Source organism: Macadamia integrifolia, unplaced genomic scaffold (assembly GCF_013358625.1).
Source record: "Macadamia integrifolia cultivar HAES 741 unplaced genomic scaffold, SCU_Mint_v3 scaffold1457, whole genome shotgun sequence".
Classification (NCBI taxonomy): domain Eukaryota; kingdom Viridiplantae; phylum Streptophyta; class Magnoliopsida; order Proteales; family Proteaceae; genus Macadamia; species Macadamia integrifolia.
Window position 1 is genome coordinate 63190 of NW_024868210.1, and position 23488 is coordinate 86677.

The window sequence follows — 23488 nt, forward strand, 5'->3', positions numbered from 1 at the left end:
AGGCATACGATGTAGCATACGTATATACCTTAAAATACGGATATAATACCTGTTTTATCCGTACATAGCCTTATGGTAGGTGCACGTACACGGTTTGGGCACTCCCGTCTCTTCTGGCACTGGCTCGGACTTGTCGGGCCAGCCGGTGTTTAAGGTCACCCGTGCCATCATAGCCCATAAGGAACCCACTCTAATATCCTCTGGCTCGGTTCCTGCATGGTTAAACCGGTTCAACCGCGAAATCAGACCGGGTTTAAGAAGCGGGGTATTACATGTCTCCCTCCTCCTTCGGATATCGACACCATTGAATCCAAAATTGCCACATGTCGATCATCTGGACTGTGCTACAGACGAGCCTGATTCATCTCAGAAATGAGTTTTGATATCAGAACAGGGGTAGAATTGTTAAGAAGCCTAATTTTGAATGAAAAATGCAGGTAAAATTGACTGATCCGAACTTATATTGGCCGATCCCATATCAATGTCATATCCGATACCGGAGAACTAAATCCTTGGGAGAGTCCTTAGTCCTTACAAGGGTGTTCGCCCTGCCTGATCCATCTGAGAAATGGGTTTTGATATCAAAACAGGGGTATAATTGTTAAGAAGCCTAATTTTTAATGAAAAATGCAGGCAAAATTGACTGATCCGAACTTATATTGGCCGATCCCATATCAATGTCATATCCGATACTGGAGAACTAAATCCTTGGGAGAGTCCTTAGTCCTTACAAGGGTGTTCGGCCTGTTAGGTGTCCAATCCCAAGTGCCAAATGCTAGAAGATGAAGGCAGAATTAGGGTTTTGAAATGGAGGGGGGAAATTGATTGAAGGGTTTTGATGAAAACAGGCGGGTCTCACAAGTTATCCGGTTCGATCGGTTGAAACTTGAAAAATACCGGTTTTCTAGTTCTTGAACCTATTGTAGAACCGTTTGAACTCTCTGAGACTGACTCTGACCTTTGTAGTTACAGAAATGGAGAATGGAGATGACTGGCTTGCCCCAGACAAGCTTTACCATGTCCTCTTCTGTTTCTTCATTGCCATTACCGTGGCTTCTCTTGCTTATCGAACAAGGTATCCATTTCTTCGCAGATGGAGTATTTGGTTAGGATCGTTGGTCTCTCTCTTTGCTGGTGTGGCCAAAGAAGCAGGAGACGAGATAGGAATATGGGAATCAGCTGGAGCTTCTGTTAAAGACGTTATTGCTGATCTCATGGGTATATTTATGTCGTTGGTTGTGCTTTTGCTCGTCAAATCCGTGTCTTTGCGGAGAAAATCTGAGGAATTGACGCGAAGTCGTGGGGTTTCGATGGTATAGACATTATCCTATACCAAATTGTTTGAGGAATTTATGGTTTTGGGAGGTCTCTGTTGTAGTCAGGTGAGTTCTTAAGCTTCATTCACTAGAAAGTAAGCTTGTAAAGATCAACCCTTGTTGATAATGTTATGTCCAATGTTTTATAAGTGGTTGCTTTCTTAGCTCAATTTATTTGAAGAGATTTTTGTGTTATTAAGTTCTTGGATGATGTGGGATCGGGGTGGGAATTCTTATGATCAAATTTGCTTTTGAACCGGGAGGGGCTTCCAACAAACTTGAACTTGTGGTTGCTTACCAACAGGAACACTCTGATTTATATATTTTGAACCCCTCAATGGAAGTTTTAGCTCTCGGATCTTGACTTTTCTGATTCACTGGCCTTGGGGGAAGAAAAAAAGGGGGAAGGGGGGGGGGGGGAATCATCCTGATATAAGTTATAAGTCATGGCTGACAGGGCTAAACTTGAGAGGGTGAGATGCCTAAACCTGAGAGGTGAGATGCGTAAACCTGAGGGGTGAGGTGCCCAAACCAATCCCTTCTTATTTCCCCTTCTCAACCCCTTCATCGATTCAGAGAGAGAGAGAGAGAGATAGTACAGCTTATTTGAAGCCTTGAAGATCATCCCACATTGAAGCTTTGAAGAACAGCCAAGAGAGGAGATCGACATCAGCACTGTTCGGGTTTTGACATAAATCGACATCCTCAATATCTCCCAATCTAGAAGCCGGCTTTTGGAGCCCTCTTAGTGTTTGTAGAGGACATCAAGGGGGATACTCGACCAGAATCTCAGGGCCATCTGAGGCCCCTCCTTCCAGCTGCAGGGTTTCTCTTGTCTGCCCCGATAACCCTAACCTACCTGGGAAACTTCCTGCTGTGTTTCTGCATCGACATCAGCCCATTGTGAACCAACTTTGGAGGATCTTTTGGCCTGTACCTAAGCTCCACTCCACCTGATTTGCTGGACTATTAGGCCATATTTTGTATGAGTTCTTTGAGTTCTCTCAGTTCAGCCCATATTTACAGTTTGTGTTGCTATTTTGATTTCTAAGTCTGAAACTGTACGCCGGAATCGATACACCAAAAAAGGGAACCAGATTTGATGCAATCTGGTCTGGTTCGATGGGCTAAACTAGGACAAGATCTGTAATGTAAGATCAAATCACTAGTGATCCGATCCCTGGTAGGATCTTTAATACGTTCAATAAATTTCAGATTCAAGAACAAATCAGAAAAATAAAATAGAAAAATAGAGCAGAGGAAAAAGAAGGGGGGGGGTAGAGGAATGACTATCTCAGCCTAGTTGATGAATACAACGTATCTCAGCCTCATGCAAATCTTTGCAAACTACAAGAGAAAATTTCATTCATAAATTCGTGTCCAATTAGAAGACTCAAAAGAGACTGAAATACTAAAAAGGAAATGCCTAACCCTAATTGGGAAACCTAAATTTACTAGGAAACTGAAATTTCGAAGAAAATAAACTCAAAACATAATATGATTCTTATTAGGACTCCTAAAAGACAGCTTAAGACACCTACATGGAGTTAGACTAAAAAAAAAATAAACAAATCATATTAAGACTAAGACTCTAACTAAACTAATGAAGTAAATTTCGTTTTCCAACTTTCTACCCATATTTTATGCCCATTAAAGTGGCCTATTACAAAGAAAATCCATGGGATCAAAGGCCCAACACTTGCATAACCTAACCCGAGGCTTATTTCTAATAAAATAAACCCTTTAAGTGACTTATCTACATCAATCTGGGACAGAACTGAACCAAGAATTAGTCAGTTGTGCCCTCCTTTTGGCAGCCCTATCTACATCACTAAAAGCTAAAAGACATAGAAAGCCAAGCCACCTATAAAGGTTAAAAGCAAAATTTGTGCAGCAATTAACAATGTGAAGTGAAATTTTTATTTCTTATGGTAATTAAGAAGTTTTGTTAGTAATAGCAAGAGGCAAGATGCCGTTGAAGTGACCTTCACTAACAATATGGGAAACTTTTCCTGAAATACAATATCCATTTCAAATTCTGTACCATTTCTTCCCTTATGAAATGGCATCTTTATTCCTTGAAAGACCCTGATCACACACATGTGCTTATAAATTTTCCAGCTAAAAAGAACCAAATGGCTGCTCCTCAGCAATGTTGAGCATAGTTCTTGCAAATAGAAAGGGCCAGCTTGTGCACTCATACTACACTTGTCTATTGCTAAATAGGTTTACATTGGAGTTTGAAATTGAACCGAAAGAGCTCCACATTGCATCGGAGTTTGAAGAGGTTGAAGGCACAACTGTAGAAGACCCATGGGCACGACTGATGATTTCAAAGTCAAGCACGTGAAGTTTGTTATTCCACCAAAGTATTTTGAAGAACGAACTCCTCACCTTCAAGATTGCTTTCATATCTTCGACAAGCTGCCGGGTTAACAAGACAGAAATTTGATCTCCGTCACACGCAATTGGTCCCTTGATTTTCCAAAACTTGAGGTCAATTTTTTTTAAAAACGGGGCGAGTTGATGTAGATCAAAGCATGAAGCAGAAAAGACCAATATGTCACGACCCATTTTTTCCTTGTGTGGGAGTGCTTTTTAGAAGATCTTATGGGCCCATTGAAGATTTCAAGTGCAGAAATATTCTATCATGCTGCTGCCATTGTTTAGTTTAATTTTCAGTTTTAGAAAGTATATTTTATTTCTTTGTAATAGAATCTTAGGTAGTTTCTAATTTCAGTTTGTTACTGATTTTGTTTTGTTTTTTTCTCTATCGTAGGAGTTTATATTTTGATGTATGGCTACCAGATTTTGTAGGAAATTTCTATTTGGTTGTAAGCTACTTGGTAGCAACATTTTCTATTTTGTAACCCATACTTCTATTATAAATAAAGGGACGAGGGCAGCCTAGCCAACGATTTTGAATGAAAAGGGAAAAAGTGTTGTTTTACAACCATGTTGCTGTGAGAGACAGTTGCTCTGTGAGAGAGTATGGTGAGATGCCATAGGAAAGAGACCAAACTTCAGCGAGAGGCCGTGGGTGAGAGACCCTTCCCTATCCTTTTCTTTTCTTTTATTCCTAAGTTGCTATTCTGTCCCAATGTTCTGTGTTAGTTCACTGCGATCCTGATTTTCTGTAGGAGTGATAGTGTTGTTCTCTTGCAGCCTACCTCTCCCTACATTACCATGTCCAACACTGGTACAAGATATTTGACATTGCTATTCTGGCAAACTTGAAATATAAGGTATCATAGCATGACAAATATGAAGAAAATATACTCACCATATGCCAATTTACAATATTATGAAAGTACTGATTGAAGAAAAAGCTGTGTTTTATATTTAAGAATTGGCTACATAAAATGCTGGCATGTGTTTGACATGTTGATATGAAGTAGGATTTTGACATCCACATGGCCAAAGGACTCAATCTGTTATAGGTGCTGAGTTGACAAAGATACAAACAAAGTTTCTTTCCCCCTTTCTGTTGGGTGGGAAAGACACAGCTTCAAGGGTGTATGAAGGAAGGATTCCATCTCAAGCATGGGGATAACTGCCCAGAGGCTTAGAAGCTGTCAAGCCCAACTTGTTTTAGGACCCCTTCCTCCATCAGGTCATCCATTCATTGACTGAGAATTCTGGATTGTGTTGAGAAAAGTTACTTCCTGACTTTGTAATACCCATCCTGGTGTTAGGTGGAGCAGTTTTGAATGTGAAGACTGCTATTTAGCAGGGGTGCTCCCTCCAGTGAACTAATTTTTTTTTTCTTATAAAAAATGGTTTTGTTTCCTACACTAATTTTTAACAACAATTTGGTTACTCACTCAACTTGCAATTAGATTAACCAACAAGAGTGATTTTCTTATTCTGTTATTGATGAATATGCTGAAAAACAATCAGCTTTATCAATCTTTCAATCCCCCCTGAAATGAGTATGCTGCCTTTATTCATCCTGGTGTTAGGTGGAGCAGTTTTGAATGTGAAGACTGCTGCTATTTAGCAGGGGTGCTCCCTCCGGTAAACTAATTTTTTTTTCTTATAAAAAATGGTTTTGTTTCCTACACTAATTTTTACAACAATTGGGTTACTCACTCAACTTGCAATTAGATTAACCAACAAGAGTGATTTTCTTATTCTGTTATTGATGAATATGCTGAAAAACAATCAGCTTTATCAATCTTTCAATCCCCCCTGAAATGAGTATGCTGCCTTTATTCCTATTTATTATGTTCTTTTCACTTGTCAATTGTTATTTGCCTGTGCAATTTTCTGCTTCCAATTATTGGCTGTATCTTCTTCCAGGCTTTGCCTCTGCTTTTGTTTAGAGAAGGAAACAGGAAAGGTAGGTATTACATTTTTTGGACTACTTCCTTTCAGCTTAAAAGGAAGGTTAATTATTTACTCCTTTAAGAGGCTTATACATATTATCTTCTCCACAAAGTGTTAGTTTACATATAAATTTATACTTACACCTCTGCTATTTCTCCATTTCTGTAAATTAGAACCTCTGGTGTGGAATCAAGTTACCGAACATGAAGGGGTGTATGCTACTTGAAGGTCCAATCTTAACTACTGTTACCAGAGTTGGTCCTCTCCTAGCATGTCAACAAAGAATGGCATGATCATAAACCTACCTGATTCTTTGCAGACTTCATTTAAGAACCGAGCTGTGTTGCTTCTTGATGGTGGTAAGGTTTCTTATGGTGATCTATGTTGTCAAAACACATTTAGTATCTGTAAATGGTATTAAGAGAAGCAATTCACAGTTTTTTCTTTGGTGGTAACCAATTCAAAAGAAAACTTGTGACTGGAAAATATATCCCATTCTAGAGTCTTAATAGATGTTGAAGTTTGGTATTTCACCCACAAACACTGCATGCAGGTTTATGTTACTAAGTATATGGTATTATAATAGGAAATCTAAGCTGTGGCACTTATAAACGTTAAATGTGTTCTATTAATGCTGCAAACATGTATTTGGCTGAAAATAATCTGCAATTGCAATATCATCTTGATCAAATTTTATAATAGTAGCCTCAACTAAAGAGTGCATTTCACAAGGTAATGGATGGTGGATTGATTTCTGAATTAGGTCATTGTAAAGCCCTTTGGTGAGATGGTGGCATTGAAGCATTTCCCGCTAGGCTGCTCATTGGGCCCAAGTATAGTGTGCCCATCTAATGTTGGGCTGCCTAAGCTTCATAGCCCACCCAAACAGGTGATACTTTCTAGTTTAATTTTTGTACTTTTATTTGTTTTGGGTTAAGACTGAGGAAAAGTAAGAGTCTCTTAGATATGAAAATATTCAGTGGTGATTTTTAAGTTATGGTTATCTAGAAGACGAGCAAAGATTTGAAAAGGGTACTGGAGCCCAGATCAGTGGCCTCCAATCCTCATGGATCAGCTAATCCAGACTGATATTGGCAGGCCTTTTGAGGACTGGTTCGTGCTGCCTATGTACAAGCGTAATTCCCACCCTCCAAAGGAAAAAAAAATCCAGGATGACTGGCATTTATGTTTATGGTCCACATGTGAGATGCGTAAAGAATTGCTCCTCCCAGCCTATGTACATTTGCCCCTCCCTACAGTAGCAGGAGCCTCGTGCTCTGGGTTGCTCCTTTTTTTTCCTCTCTCCTTTTTATGTGAGGTGCATAAAGGGTTTGAATTCAGATTTTTCAGTAATTTGATACTTACAGTTACATTTCAACTTCCAATTGTGAAACCTTATCCTTGTTTACATAATCCTGTTAGTGTGGTGGCACTCCTTCAAATTTAATGTGGTTCAATATGTTCCCCAGTGGGTAGCTTGGTTTTCATTAAAGTTCACGGCGTCTAGGCAATCCTAGGCAATGGGAGGAGGGAAAAAATTAAGGCCAACAATGGTTTTCATATTTCACACAATGTAAGCAGTGTTGCCATCAGAATGGGGTGAGACTTTATGGCCTGTGGGAGATCTTTTTTTGGCATGCTGGTAGTTTCTCCACTAGATGTTGACAGGTCTTTGGGCACTTCATGAATCATTCTCAATAGATGTTTCTGATGAGGTCATAGTAGATATTATGATCAGATTCAATATAGATGTGCCTCTTACCCATCCACTGCTCATCAAATCAGAAGGCGCAAAGACGCTTAGGTTGATTCTCTGGTGTGAAAAGTTTCATTGGACAGAAATGGGTCACCCTGACTTCCTCCCTGTGCATGTGACAATCCTTGGCAGATTTCTCACATGGTCATTTGTTGAGATCTTGCATTAGCAACAGAAACATGGAAGAATTTGATTGATCCAGGCCATTTGATTGTTGTTGACCAATGCATTGCATGATGTCGATTCCACCTGAACAAAATCTTATTTGGATGGGCAGGTACTCCAAAGAGCCATCTGGTTTGTGGCAAATGCACTTGGCGGCCTAGCACACTTGGATCGTCCGGATTCATTATGTATCAATTATAAATCTATAGCATGAGAAATCCCCATAGGTGCAAAAACAAAGTGAGGGAGAATCGATCCACGTTTGTTCACTGCAGATGTGAAGTCCAGAGCCCAGACTACAGGTCCTGGGAAATTGGAACGTGCTTTTCTGCTCTGCAACATATATTTCAGTGACATTTAGTCAGGCTCGGGACAGATACCAACTTTTTTCACGTGGAGATGTGACAAAAGTCTTTGAGGTAACTATTCATCATCCATGGTTTTCCTTATTCCATCATAAAACCTCTAATATTTTTGGAAGAGAGCCAATGTTCTTGGTGTAACTTTCTATTGATATTCTTAAAATGCTTGAGTATATAGCTGTCTTACACACTACTTCTATCCAATATCTACACAATGTATGGAGAGACAATTGGACATGGGATGAAGAAAAAAATTTCGAAAAATTGGCAAATCGGATCTTAATTTATTATCAAGAACATGGATTGGAACATATTACACTGGCTTTTGTTTATATGACTGAAATGTAGTATTGATAAACATGAGTAACCGATAAACCATGTTCTTTATATTAGTGCTAATTCCAAGCTCCTTAATTTGTTTAGAAACACAGGAAAAAATCCTTACCACTTGACAGTTACATATGCTAATTAACTCATCTCTGAGGAGCCATGACAAGAGTCAACCCTAACCTCTTCCCCCTCAGTTACATATCCTCTTTTTGGAATTTTTTAGGTTGGTCTAGGTTTTTGATTCATGCAAAGTTGATGTACTCTTTTATTTATGTAGCAAGTGGACATGAAACCATGCAGAATCCCATTGATCTTTTGATCATATTGACCTCCTCCCTGGATACTTTTGCTTTTCATCTTTGCAAGAAGGCTGAATTATATTACTATATTCCATGTTCTGTTGGAGGTGTCACCTTCTCAGGCTCTGTACCGTTGACGGCTTGTCTGCATCATTTTCTTCTGGCAGTTTGACGATGGAGTAGATGCCAGCCCCAGAGAGTGTACCGAGTATTGGAGCAGTTAAGTAGATCCAGATGGCTTTGTAGTTGTTAGCAGCTATGGCTGGCCCCAGAGTTCTTACAGGATTCATGGATGCTCCTGTGCTCTCCCTTCACCATATAAACAGAGGGAGTCCTTAAGGAGAGCATAAGATGGAAAATAGATGAACAAATGATCAACCAGAATAAAAGGAGGGATGCCGCCGGGTTTTAAAACTCAGAACTGGGTACTGATTGGTTTCCATTGATTCCAAGTCAAATCATCCCGGAATCAGTCAGACTCGGCTGGGAACTTCCCAGCCTAATTCGGTGGGACTCGGTATATGAGAATTGGGTTTAATCAGAACCAGTCCCACTAGATTCCTAGTTGACTCGGTCAAAAAAATTTTTTTTTTTGGGTGGGTGGGGGTGAATACTCAATATCAATCTGAATCTTAAAACCATTCCTGCAGTAGGCCTAGTTGTGTTGCCATTTCATTATACTGTGAGATTCTATTTTTTATGCAAATGCTCCTATAACAGGAAATAGGAAAATGGTTCTAAAGCAAGGAATATTGCTACTTTATGATGGACGGATAGGATATAACATTTGAATGTTTTGGAAGAAATGATGTGATAGGCATGTGCTTTTACATCCAAAACATCTGATTGGGGTCCCCCTGACTACTTCTTAACAGTGTTACCATTGTCCATGTTTCTGATGCCTTATCTTTGGATAATTACCAGACCATTCATGTATTACATCCCAACTTGGAGCCATTGATTGATTGGACCCTTTGGAGTGTCAGCACCACATTTTTGACAGGGCTCCCACGGGTTTCTCTATTGTTACAACCTTTGCATCTATTCCAACCTAAGCCTAAATACATAGCCATTGAGACTCTCTTACATCCTCATAAAGCATTGTGTAGAGATTGAGACCCGAGATAGACTACTGACTCTGGCTATGTTTTAAGAATTCACAATGATGTGAAATTTTTAAATCTAATAAAATATTATAAACTTTTGTGAACATTATCTTATGATTATTAAATTTTCCTTCTCTTCAATTTCCCTTGCAACTAAACATAGCCTTATTAATATTTGTTAACATCGGAGACGTGTCATGTTTGCTAGGCTTGAGTGAGTCGGGAGACTCTGGCCTGAGCTGAGTTAGTTCCAGATCAGGATTGAAAGAATCAAATTGGAATAGGCAGGATTGGCCAATTCGAATCAGAATCGATAAAACCCGATTCCAATTATACCCTGATTCTCAAAACCCATAAATTGGCCATGATGAATTCACTTACATATTCCTTCTTTTAGTTAGTAAAGTAGCATAGAATTAATGAAACTTACCAATTGTAGTTAGGTTTACAGGACTTTTAGAATCAAAACTCCAAAGCATAAAAGGCCTGTGAAAATTTGAGAATTCTAGGGTTTCGGCCAATTCTGATCAGAATTTGAGTCGATGGAGACTAATCTTTTACACGATTCCGAGTTTCTAAACCTTGTCCCAAACTGGCCATGCTCAGGTGGGCTTGTTGCTATCTTATTGCTAATTGCTGGAGTGATGGGATGAGATGATCATGGTTCTAAGCACTGGGAATCAGATCGAAATCGGCCGTGACTGATTCTACTATGTTTCCAGCTGATTCTGGCTGATTCCAAGGTCAATATTGGTAATTGACCAACTCAATCCTCGATTGGATATTTTATTATTTTTTTTTTAACCTTAGATGAGATGGAAGTTCATCTTCCTATAACTACAAGGGTAGAAAGGGATATCTGCATTATACCCTGCGATTAGTATGTTGAGCATGACAGTGGCTCCAACAGCGATTCCAGCCAGCTCCCCAACCTGCATGGACAGATTGGAGAAAAAGATGAAATAAATTATCAGATTATCCGAAAAAGGATTTTGATTTACCAAATTACCACTGGAGGAGTTGGAACAGAGAGACATGAATAACACATAAAGGTATATATGGTGTTCTCAGAGACTCAGCATTGCTGTTCTCTTTACAGAAAAATAATTTTGAATTGATAAAAGGGATCCTAGTGGTGCTTACAGCTCTTGTGTCAGTGGCTACTGCTGTGACAACAAACATGAGATTGAAGGAGATGATGAACTCCAAAGCAAAGGCTTGACCATATCCACCTGAGGGAACAGTGACTCCACCACTCATGAAGGGGTGAAAGATCCCCTTCAGTGCAAATGCAGCACAGATTGAAGCCATCGTCTGTGCTATTATGTACACAGGTACCTGCCAACAAGTGGAAAGAGATTCTAGACAGAGATCCTCAATCAACACAAGAAGGGTATATATAGCTCTGCATTAATAACCTGTTTCCATGGGAAGTGTTTGAGAGCTGCAAAGGCAATGGTGACCGATGGATTAAGATGAGCTCCTGAGATGTGTCCTGTTGATAGTATAACTATCATTACGGCGAGGCCGGTGGAGGTGGCGAGACCGATGAGTGTTTCAGAGCCATGTGTCTTTTGGTTCACAATCCCAGTGGCTGTCCCTGCGAATATTAGTATGAAGGTGCCTATGAACTCTGCTCCCACCTGGTTTTTAGTGTTTTCACAATCAACCCATGAAGGATCAGGACATAACAAAACATGGGTCAGTCTCAGTTTAGGATGCTTACCTTTCTTGCAAGAGAGATTGGTGGGGGAGGCAATGAACAACCCATAGGGCCCAACTTGCCTTCTTCCAATGCCCATGCTTCTACACTGAAGCAGTACTTGCAGCTATTAAGGAGTGATTTTCTTCTATTCCCACTTCTCTCTGACCTTAACCCACCAAAGAGAGGAGCCCCAGGAGTGCCTGGGGTTGCAGGAGTAGAAGGGGCTGATGGAACATCCTCAGTTTTCATGGTTCTAAAACAAAAGGGAACTAAAGAAAGAAACTACAGAAACTTGGGTCTCTACTTCTTCTCTCTTTCTGGCCTTGTATGATTTATGAAGGTACGTTGGGACTTATATAATAGTAAAGTGTTGACTTGAGAAAACAGTGAGAGTGGTAGCGTCAGGAGAAACGTTAGTGGCTAGAATTGAAATCAGAACAAGGTTGATGGTGGAAATGACTGGTGGAGCACTATTGAAGAATTGTTAACAATTCTGGAGTTTTGAAAGTGGCTTGAGCTTCAGATGTGTATCATGGTTTTCCTGTCTCATACCACTTTTGAGTTACTCGGTGCTTTCCTTCAATAATAGACTAGAACACTCCAACAACCACCATGTATGTCCAAAATAGAGAATTGGAGGTTCACTCATCTATTTGCTAATTTCCCTTCTTTTTTTTTAGTTGTGCTTTTCCTTGGCAAATGCACACTAATTTTCTTAAAGGACCTTGAGTATCTCCTCACCATGGAGATGTAACCCCTTTTTTCTTTTGGTCATTCTTTACGAAGGGCCTATAGGCCACTAGGATGTCGTCCCAAGAGGGTGGTTGGGGGTGGGGTCTAAGGAGAGCAGCAGTAGCAACAACATCGCATTTGCGGGGGAGGACTTCAACTTGAGACTAAAATATTTAACTGAGCAATTCAGGTGTCTAACCCTTTAATTAGCATGGTAAAAGATAATTACGATCCTTTCTAAAAGGGGGTGAGAATTAGTAATGACCCAAGAATCAAACCATAGGGTTACATCACGGAAGAGAAGAGATTATCTCTTGTCCAGGTAAAGCAAAACTTAAACCTCAGTCAGATATTCTCTTTTTTCTATTCCTCCCTCAACCATTAACTGTGGTGACTCTTTCTATCCCACAAACAATGGTGACTCTAATCAAATCATAGGGTATCCATAGGGTATTAGGGTTACATAACGATAGAGTCATAGAGGAGATTATCTCTTATCCATGTAAAGGAAAACTTAAATCTCAGTCAAATATTCTTATCTTTCTATTCTCCCTCATAACCATTAACTATGGTGACTCTTTCCATCCCACAAAAACTATGGTGACTCTTTCCCAAAAGAAACTTAATGCTATTACTTAACCTTTGTATCTAGGTATTTTCAGCTTATTAAACTGTCTTTCTTTACAGGGACCTGACATTTGTTATCTTGAGAATCTTTAACAAATGTATGGTTAAAATATTCATTTAATCAATGCCCCTTGGTTAAAGTAAAGTTATGGATTCTGGTTTCCCACACAAATATCAAGGAAATGGTTTTTTTGATAGACACTAAAATTTGCCAAGTGACAAGTCGGATGAGAATGAAAATTTGTATACGGGGAGAACCCAACGTCTCTTAATCACACATCATGTTTTAATCCAAATGAAGTTTGTCCAGTGACAAATCAATGCATTAAAAATTTAGGAGAGATCGATCACTTTTCAGAGTACCTATAGATGTGTATAAACATACATGGAGATATATATCAGTACATTAAGATTTTTGATTGAATTTGGAGCTGAAAATTTACATGTGACCAATCTAGATCATTCCGTACATATCTTTTTTTTTCCCATCTAATAAAGACATACCGTGTATATCCAATAATCATATTTGTCATGAAAATTCTTTTCCATATAAAGCCATTTGGGAGAACTTTTGCCTGAAGTTATAAATTAGTCCAAGAGGATCATAAAAAGTGACTGATTCTCTTTGCTAATAAACTTCATTAGCTTTCTTCCATTCTTCATCTTTTTATCTTTATCTTTTCTTTTCTTTTCTTTATTTATTTATTTATTTTTGGTAGAACTCTCTCTTGGTGGTTGGTCAAGAGCAAGTTCATTCTTCATCCTTTCATCTTTTTCTTTTCTTTATTTAATTTTTTCGGTTGAACTTTATTTAGGTGGTTGGTTAAGAGCAACTTCATTGCCAAACCACTAATCCTTCCTTTCTGTTCAAATATTCCCTTCCTTTTGGTTGAAGCTGTGTCTAAATTTAACTAATATAACTATCACACGATGAGCTTGCCCTAATCATATATGGGCATTATAAATGAACATTTCATTTCAACCCTTAGTTTTCTTGTCTTGCACACTAGGGTTCTTACAAAAGTTTTTGTAGGGGGGAACCGTAATCCTAGTCTAAAAGTGTGATGGGCTAAATGGGTTTTTGTGTCTTTCCATTTCATCATCTTTAAGGTGGAAAGGGAATCCATACCTACTACGTTCAGGAATAATGGCATCTATCTGCCCACTCATGTAGTTGTTCAAACCAGTGGGGACTTCAGCTTTCTATCATTCCATGCAAGAGGGCACCATTAGAGGGCTATTATTTATGGCTAGGTCATGTTCCGACCAGTCAAATGTTTTAGAACATTGTAGAAGAAGCTTTCTTTGCCCCCACACTTTTTCTTTCTAATGCGAAAATAAGAAAGATGCATTAGAAAGAGGAGGGAGGAGGGAGGAGGGGGGGAGGAGGGAGGAGGGGGGTTAACAGTAAATTACATGAGTGGATCCACAAGATAAAAGAAGTCAAGCTAAGAATCTCTTCATCCATCAATTTTGGTGATTGGTAGGAATATAGGATTTTTGAAATAGTGTGAAAGATATTCCGAATTTCATGCAATAAAGAGGGAACAAAATTTATCTTATATGCTAGCCAATTATCGATCCCTCAGTAAAAGAACTATCATGTACATCAAAAAGGAACAAGTTTACTTATTAAATATGTAGGTGGGCTGAGTTGTGTAATTTGACACAATTTTTAAGATTGCAGACCGCCCCCATGGTGGAATTAGGGCAAGTATGGGTTAACTTCCAAGATAAAACAATCCTATGGCATCCATAAGTAGTCATTCACTTGCCTATTACACCCCTCTGAGTACTACGAAGTTGTGTTCGGATCAGAATAAACTTTCAAAGGGTATATGATAAAGCAAAGACCTTAAAAGAAAAAGAACTTATGTGTTGCTTTAATGTGCACACAACCTAAATGAGAGAGAATAAGAGAAGGGAGTATGACACTTGGGTAAGATACTTGGAATTATTTAATTCAACTGTTAAAGATGTCATCAATTTATAAAGGAATGATACCCCTTAGAAAGTTGCTTCGATTTTGTTTTGAGTACAAAAAAATTGTGATCTTACCAAAAAACAAACTTTTAAAGGAATTACTTAAACTCAAGCATCAAGGATGTTATCTATTTATAGAGGAGTGATAACACTTAAAACCTCATATCCAAAAGGGTATAAGAAATGTGTCTCGGAGCAAAAAGAGTCATTGTCAACATTCGATACATTTTGGCTGATGTTCAAAGCAAAGTTTTTGCCAACAGCTACCAAAAAGAAAACACACACCTTGCCAAGCCTCGGCCTTGCTAGGCTCTCACGTCTGTGAAAATAAGCCCTGAACCCACTGAGATGAGAAGAGAGTATAGTGAGTCTTTCTTCTATGCAACTCTACACATGTAGTTTCCATTCTAACAAATAATTCTCACTCCACTCTCTTCCAAATCCAATGTGTGATTAAAAGGTTTTCAACTCTGATTTGCAAAAAGCAACACAGGAAGAACTTGAGTTAAAAAATTTTCGGAGACAAAACAACGAAAAAAGCAAATAAAAAATGTATTTTGAAACTTCTTTTGTTTTATAAATTCATTCTAGGGAAAGGGTTAATTCTCTAAGCCTAAGGCGTCTACTACGCCTACTCACATGTATTATTATAATATTTTTTTAAGTTGAGAAATAATGATTAAAAAAACAAAAATGTAAGAGCGTGGAGGGTACCTTGCTTGCTTAGAGAACCCTCTCCCTTCATTTAAAATAAACAATTCACTCAAAACAAGGTAAAAAAGGGTATTTTGAAACGCCTTTTGTTTTACAAATAAATAGTAAGAGAACATTAAAATATGTTAGGGCATATCATTGCAAATGTCTTATGGACTTGAATCTACAGTCGGTCTGATAAACCATGCTATAGAGTAATGTTGAAATTATACTTCTTGAACCTTTCTTCATTGATGTAACTACTAACTTGACCGTTTCGTATCATTCGACTCATTGGTAAGCCTTTTTATATTTTGGACATTTTAGCCTCGATCCAATCTTAGATTCATAAATGTTTAGAGAATTTGTCTATAAAATACTCACATGAGATGACCACACCCTCTACATTTAGAATAGAGTAGAGAGCGTGTAGCATAAGGATTGAGTATATGTCAACTTTCATACCTAAGTCTTCCTTTAAAAAAAAATAGGAAAAAAAAAATCATACCTAAACTCAATATATTTTGTCTATCACGCATCCTTTAGTAGTCTCGTGCAGCGTTTTGGTAGTCCCAGATTTTTCAACGATCATTACATTTCATATTGAGCTGAATACTTGGCATGTGGACTGGAAACCTTTGGCTCTATAAAGCCACACTCAATGCATGAGGCTCCCGCTAGTACTGCTGGGTATGGTAAGGGTCATAATGTATGCAGCCTTATCCTCACAACCACTAGGTCACAACGGAGAAACCTTTGGCTATATACCACGTAAATTAGGCCACATCTAACATGCTACATGGTGGATATCATTGGGCCATCAAAATAAACTACCCTTGGTTGGTCAACTAGATAAGAAACCAAACCTTTACGCGCATTAATTAGTTATAGAAAACCTTTAATGGAAAATCATCTTGTGCAACTCTAGGTATTGGCTTTCTTTGCAATAATTCATCACATCCGGTGGAAAAGGAATAATAAAAGGAGACAAACAACAAGGCATACTATTGAACAATTCTGAGATATTATTGCATTTGAGATTCAAAATAAAATCCTTCATAATTGTGTAATTTGTCCTAATTAAAATAGAAATAGGTATCTTACCGATCCTTATTAAATATTAATATCAGATCAAGTGTAAAATCATTAAAAAAAAACATTTTTTTTCATGAAAAATGAGGATAAAATCAACTGATCCAAGCCTATGTATCAAAATCGATATCGATATTTGTCAATACTGATCCAATTCTTGAGATTTAAATCCCTGATCATGAGTTGATGAGCATGAGTCCATGACAAGGCCTATGGCCCCACCATAATCTTTTGTATTTTTTTTTCTTGGTAAAGCCCCATTTTCCTTTTGGAGGAGTAAACTTAAATGGTCGGTGTTCATTCAGAGAGAACGTGGGTAGTGTTATTTTATGGTTGTCCTTGTTGGCAACTTGGCCACATGGCGATGATGACGTGGCTAGTTTGGGTGGCATGGATGAAAATGATGACATGACAGTGCCTAGTGTCACCGATGAGATAACAGACCTCCTTGGTATACATGGAATGGTTTGATATATCCTTAGTATGTGGTGCGGGTTTCTAGGTCAAAATTGGTAAAATTAGCCTATTTATTATCGGGGGCATTTTCAACAATGAAAATGATATTTTTGAAAGATCGTTTCTTCATAAAAAATATAGATTGTAATTTATCTAGTCCAGTGCATCTGATTTTGTCGCATTCCGATACAGTATGAAGAAGTTACGACATTTGTGGCAGTCAAGGGTAGTTTCAGCATTGAAGATGAATTTTTTAAAAGACGTTTTCTCATGTAACAATACGAAAAAATTCCAATCTTTCCAACAGTTCTGATTTCATCACGTTTCGATTCTGTATGAGAAAGATACGTCATTGGAAAGGTCTAGGGGTATTTTGGTCTTTTTACATGGATGAGTCAGATGATTGAGTCTATTGAAAATTCGTAGAGCGTCCAGTTACGGTTCCAACGCACTTCGTTTCATATCGATCGGATATTATATGAAAAAGTTATAAGTATTTCCGTAAAGCCAGTTCAAAAATCCAAACCGAAAATCCATCAGTTGCTCTCGGTGTTTGTGGATTTTTTGGAATTTATTTTTGAAATTTGAAGGGCTTTTGTGTAATTTCAAGATTTTGAAGGTCTGAGTTGCAAGCGTCTTTAAGCACTGAAATATATGGAGGCAGGGGCTTGATTGTAATAAAGAGGAGTAAAGGGAAGTGAAATGGATAATCTAGATTCGACCACGTAGGCTTGATGCCCATCCAAAGGCTGCTGAGATTTTGCGATGACATGGACGAGATAGATGCTTGCGCGTAGGATTTGATTAATTAGGTGCATAATCCTTGATACACTGGCGCTACACTTTATCAAGGTATATTGTGGTGTTTCACGCGTTTATAGAAGGTATAAAAAAGATTCCGATCTTAAGGATCTCATGGGATCTGATTAAAGCCATCATGGAGGATTCGGATCCAATGGTCGATAAGCCTTCACTTTTGTGAGTGGGAGACAAGCTCCCTTAAAATCCGGAAAAGCAACCAATCAAATATCGACAACAAAAAGGGATAGCTGACCACTGATGTCAGCATGACATCATCAGTTGACTATCTTATTCAAATCTAGTGGTTGAGATTTACTATCCGTTATTTTAATCGGATGTTCTAGATTAAGATATTCTCCTTGATGAGATCTACGGCCAGATTTGCGCCCTTGTTGTGCACGCCGCCGGTGTAGCCTACATCACTCCTACAAAGATTCTATTTCAGGCTATCTCATTGCTCCAACTTCAAATGGTCATATCTCCCTCATTTTAACTCGGATTTGGATGAACCAAGTTGTTACTTCTTCGTTTTTCCAAGCCCTACACCATGGAAATAAGAAAAATGAGTTTTGAGTGAAGGAAGGCTATGATTTTAGCAAGAGAATCTTCCCCCTCTTTGTTGGTACTTGAATAAACATGAATACTTGCTGATAAATGTTCTTAGGCAATTAAAAGAGGTAAAAGAGGTGGTTGAGGTATGTTAATGATACATTAACTCAAAGCCAAGGAGGAAGAGAAGAAAGCAAGGATGTGTTTGCTTTAAAGAGTAAGAAGCCAAGGAGAGAGAAGGTGTAAGCACCAAACTTATCAGTACAAGTTTTCAGTCATCCCAGGCAATCGATTATGAGATTCTCTAATCTTTCATTTACATTATATGCATGTATGTATGTTAGGGTTAGTTGTGGATGAATGTATACATGCTAGATTAGTTGTGGATGAACTGTAAGCATGCTAGCTAGTTGTGGATGTATATGCTAGGCAGAGCTTGACTGTAGGGCATTGATATAAGCCCAATTTAATTGTATTCTTTATTGAGTGCTTAGTGGGTGCTAAGCATTGGGAGTGGGTGCTACACATTGTATCGGCATTACGAGTGTCATCTCAGCTTCGGCTTGAGAAAATTGGGTGTGGATGCTCCCGACTGTGGGTGCAGTCAAAAGTAGTGTATTGAATAGGTACAAAGCCTTTACAGGCACTACTCCGGGGATGTAGGCAAATTTTCGAACCTCGTAAAAACCCTATGTTGTGGGTGTTTAGTGTTTGCGTTTTATATTGAAGTGCGTGGAATGTGAAATGGGTGTGTACACTTGGAAATGCCTATGAGAGGCTGAGTGTGCATACGACTGTGTACAAACAGGGACAGGTATATCAGGTTTTTCTTAGCCAGACATCAGACAGGTTTTTGAGAATCGGAATTGGACTCACTGATTCACCCCCCTCTCAGTGATTGCCGGGTTACAATAGGTAGGTGCTGTGGAGTGCAGTCTATTATAAGAAATCATGAATGTGAGGAAACGATAAAGGCCCCCCATCCCATTCATTATCCTGATCCATATGTGAATTAAATGGGAAGAAAGAATAAACTTGTATGCCTCCATGATTCCAATATATCCCTTGTTGCCCATCTCCTTTGTGAAAAGGAAAAATTACGTGATTATTCACTTTTGAGAGAATTAAATATGCGTTCTTTGGAGGATGAACTCTTCCCATCAACTCCTAATAAGGTGGAAATCGAGAGAACCCAAACAATCAATCGCTAGCTCCATCGATGTTTCACTTCAGTAAGTGTTATGTTTCTCCGGCTCTCTTCTTAATTGCTCTCACCGCTTCTTATCTCAGTTTCCAAAACTTTGTTGACTCATGTAGTTATTTTTCAGCTTATTGAGTGGGATCCAAGGGGAAAACAAGTGAGAACCTCTGCCTAGATCCATCAGTCCGGTGGCATGTCGGTGTTAGTAAGTGACACTAGATTGAGGTGGGATATAGATGCTCTGGCAGAGTCGTGTCCAGATGGGTGGTGGAGGGAATTAGGGGCAAAAATGTCAACAAAATATAAGAAGTGAAGGTGAGTCATTGTTTTGTATAGTTTGGTAAAATCAAAACTTATTTTGTGTATTTTTGTTAAGTGAAACATAAGTTGGGTAATTTTATAAAAGAAAATTCAAAATGGGTAATCATGTAGTTTTTCCAAAAAATAAATAAATAAATAAAATAAAAAATCTACTGACCAAACATCTCTTAAGCCTTGGAGTGTATAGAGTACTTGCAATGATTACAATTTTTTTGAATTAAAAAAAAAAAAAAAAGGCAAACTGCAAAATCTATGCAAACTGCACAAAATTAGTTTTAAACCTTTACAGTGATCATCACCCCCCCCCCCCCCCAAAAAAAGAAAAAAAAAAGAAGAAGTGGATACATTGATAAATATATTTTAAATCTTGTGAATTGCAGATAAGTAGATCCTGAAGTTAATGGATTTAAAATCTAGTGCACAAGTTCAAATCAATTGATGGTTTAGAATTTATGGGTCCAGGTTTGTAAGCCAGAGCCCAAGTTGGATACATGTGTGTTCAAGTTGTAAGTCCCTTGTCCAACTTGGGCTTACAACTTGAACGGATGTAAGTGTGTTTAGGTTATGAATCCATGGCCCCACTTATTATATATTTTAAAGAGAAAACTATCAAATTACTTAACAAAATGGATTTCAGTTTATCAAATTATTCACAAAATCTTTCATTTAAATAAATTACTCAAAATAAAAATAGATGGGCCGAGATATATCGTAAAATTACTTAAAATGAAATTGTAAAAATATACATATCAAATATGTTGGTGGATTGAGTCATATTGTTGACACGGTCCTTAAGATCATAGATGCCTCAAATATAACAATCAAGAAAATGGTGTATATTGGCTTCATATGATGATATCTTCTAGTGGTGCACTCTCATCGATGGTGAACACTCACGGGATGGAGGTGGTGACTGCGAGATCAAGGGGGAGGGGAGGTAGTGAGAAATGGGAGGAAAGAAATATATTTAAATAAGTGCATGGGCAAGGATGTGAGGGAGTGGGTACTAATTAAGATATTTCTTAAATAAACATCAATATTTAGGTAATATAATTAAGGAAAAGAGTTCTTTGAAAATGAGGTGTTTTGTACGCCTACTCAAATTGACATTTTTTATTTATTTTTTTGGAAAGTAAAAAAAAAAAATCTTTCGTGGATAAGCATAGGACATTCTTCATGTTCCGGAAACTATTCCCTATAATTAAACAAAGGAAAAAAAGATTACTATGCAGCCAAAGTGCATTTTCCCACTCACATGAATTTTTTAATATATATTTTTCTCTTGTTCTAAATTTTTGTGTCGCATGTGAATAATACTTTTTTCAAGAGATCTATAGGTGTAGTTGTACAAATTCTTTCCCACACTGACAATATGAATATCTCCCTCTCTTAAACAAATCATTAGGTGAGTAATTTATTTTTTTATTATAAATTTGTTATTGTCAGGAATTAAAAACAACATAATCTTATCACATAATGACAAAAATACCCTCACCAGGTTGTCCTCCATTATCCTGAAATTCCTCCGCTGTCTGGTTGATATCGGACATGCTCAGAAGTCTAAACCAAAAAAAAAAAAAGGACATGGTCAGAAGAGATTCTCAAATTCCGATCCAACGGTTGATAATATATCTAAACATATCCGTCCAATCAGAGTTTTCTGTTCTATTAACGTACAGCCAGAGACTTTGACGTACTTTTCTCATTAATCAGCACATATAGTATAATGCCATGTGGTACTTGAACAGTTAATCTAACGGTTGAATAGATATAGAATACTTTGAATATGGCCCACCAAGTCCTCTAACGGTTCTATGTTCTTTGGATAATTAATTTACAGCTTTCAATCTGCTATTTACACGTGGATTAGAAAATTTTCTAAATTAAATTCTCTAAATTCGGTACAAATGCCACGTGATGGTGTCGGATTTGACACATTAGAGCGGAAAGTCCAATGTAACGGTCAACAAGATGGACGGTTAATATCCATTAAAATCATGACTTTACTGAAAACGTTACATTTCTTGTCCTCTTCATCTTCCCGGTTGGTACCCAGAGACCAGAGAGTACTGTGTGCTCTTGTTGGTGGTGCAAGCCAGCTTAGCTTCTTGCTTGGTGTGTCTCTGTGAGCATAATCGGTGAAGCCCACTTTCCTCTTCTTCATAGTTCTCTAGATCTGCTGTGTGAGTTCGCTTAATATATCCATTTTCTTCTCTTCTTCAAGTTCACTGTTCTCTGCATTTTAATCTTACCCTTTTCCTTTCATTGTTCCCTTTCTGGGATCTTGTCTCTGTAGACTTTACCTTCAATTTGTGCTAGTGGTGCTATTTATTTTTTTGGGTTTCATTTATGGTTTCTGTTTGTGCATTCAGGAGATGCAAGATAGGATTTTTTTTTTATATTTATGTTTTTTTATTCCTAACTACTTCTAGTCACTTTGATGTCCTCTTACTTTATGGGTTCTAACCGTTCTATGTTACTGAAACTTTAAATCAAGGAGAAATCGCAAATGCATGGCTCTTTTTTTTTTTGGGGGGGGGGTTTAAAATAACTCCACATGCATGGCTGTGTTAAGTAAAATGGCGTTGAACTTCACTTCAAATGTGTCCAAACTGTTTGATTGTTTAGCTGACAGAATTTTTTTTTGATTGTGTATGGCCAACTAGCTTGAATTTGAGTTCTGTGAGATGGGTTGGCCATGTGCAGCAAAGTCCTGTGAATCGCTAGTCAGAAAAGGAATGTAATATGGAGTTAATACGAGGTGTGAAGATGACAATGGAAAATTTAAAGTGGTGAATATCTATGAGTTAATCATAGCTCATATGGTCTTAATTAAGGTGGAACCATGTGCAGGATTTGTGCCAAGTAGTTGGGGTAAAGCTTAGAGAGTTGATTGTTGTTCTCTCAATCAATCCAAATACAAACTGTGGTGACCAAGTCTTTCTACTTGTTATCTTATTTATTTGTTCATATTTCATAACAGATATTCCACTGCTGTTTCTTTGTCTCCTTGATAAACATTTATTGTATTTATTTATCCATCGCCATCATAATGACCATTGTTTTCATGGTCATCCTAATTGCCTTCTCTAAATTGGGTGCACAACAGGATTATTTTCCTGCCCTTGTTACTTGTTTTTTAAGCAATGCACCTTTAAATCTGCTCCCATTTTGCTTCCTGCCTTGTTCTTCTATAGACATTCGAATAAAATACACCAAACTGCTCTTTCCCACCAGTGCTGCTGCCCTAACTCACTATACATGTTCAAAGTATTGGTGTGATCAACTTTTGTGATCCCCTATTTGGGCTCATTACTAACTCATTCCTGAAATTTTCTTTTCAAGTATTTTCATTTGTCATTTCATCATCCTTATACCAATCTTGCTGATTCCGTGAAGATGCTATTTCTCGATAGTTCAGAATTTCATGAATTGCACCTGGCAGATCTTGCTTCCATCAAGAAAAGACATTTGTTTAGCTTGATACTCATTCATTGACCACATGGTATTCTATACATGCATCTCCACCTTAGCCATTCTGCTCTATCCATCTGTCCACATATTTCATGAAAAGGTCGTCTTATTCAAAACCCCTTGGAGAAATCTGGATCTCTCCCACTTCACACCTCGGAACGCGCCGTTCTTATAGAGAGAAAGGCGCGTTC

The 23488-nt window shown here is 38.0% G+C and overlaps 3 protein-coding genes across 9 annotated transcripts in view; 2 read left to right on the forward strand and 1 right to left on the reverse strand.

The window, feature by feature from the left end:
* Positions 1-786: 786 nt before the first annotated feature.
* LOC122063800 lies at positions 787-9303 on the forward strand. 6 transcript variants are annotated; one of them, XM_042627503.1, is made up of 6 exons: positions 787-1382; positions 5619-5658; positions 5819-6004; positions 6409-6534; positions 7679-7985; positions 8725-9303. In XM_042627503.1, the coding sequence occupies exon 1, from the start codon at positions 975-977 to the stop codon at positions 1317-1319; it is 345 nt and encodes a 114-aa protein (XP_042483437.1). In that variant the 5' UTR covers positions 787-974; the 3' UTR covers positions 1320-1382; positions 5619-5658; positions 5819-6004; positions 6409-6534; positions 7679-7985; positions 8725-9303. The 6 variants fall into 6 exon arrangements, with proteins under 6 accessions (XP_042483437.1, XP_042483439.1, XP_042483438.1 ...); XM_042627505.1 differs by lacking the exon at positions 6409-6534; XM_042627504.1 differs by lacking the exon at positions 5619-5658.
* On the reverse strand, positions 8252-11701 carry LOC122063799 (aquaporin NIP6-1-like). The gene is made up of 5 exons (XM_042627501.1): positions 11390-11701; positions 11082-11306; positions 10807-11001; positions 10534-10595; positions 8252-8866 (listed from the first exon to the last, which is right to left on the reverse strand). The coding sequence occupies exons 1-5, from the start codon at positions 11615-11617 to the stop codon at positions 8668-8670; spliced, it is 909 nt and encodes a 302-aa protein (XP_042483435.1). The 5' UTR covers positions 11618-11701; the 3' UTR covers positions 8252-8667.
* A 10138-nt stretch (positions 11702-21839) lies between these two features.
* The window catches only part of LOC122063798 (factor of DNA methylation 1), a 6424-nt gene continuing 4775 nt past the window's right edge, over positions 21840-23488 (forward strand). Inside the window, exon 1 of one of the 2 annotated variants that reach the window (XM_042627500.1) lies at positions 21840-21961. The gene's annotated coding sequence lies outside the window, so the exon portion shown is untranslated. Of the gene's footprint in view, positions 22007-23488 lie in introns of both variants that reach the window. The other variant, XM_042627498.1, reaches the window with a different exon arrangement.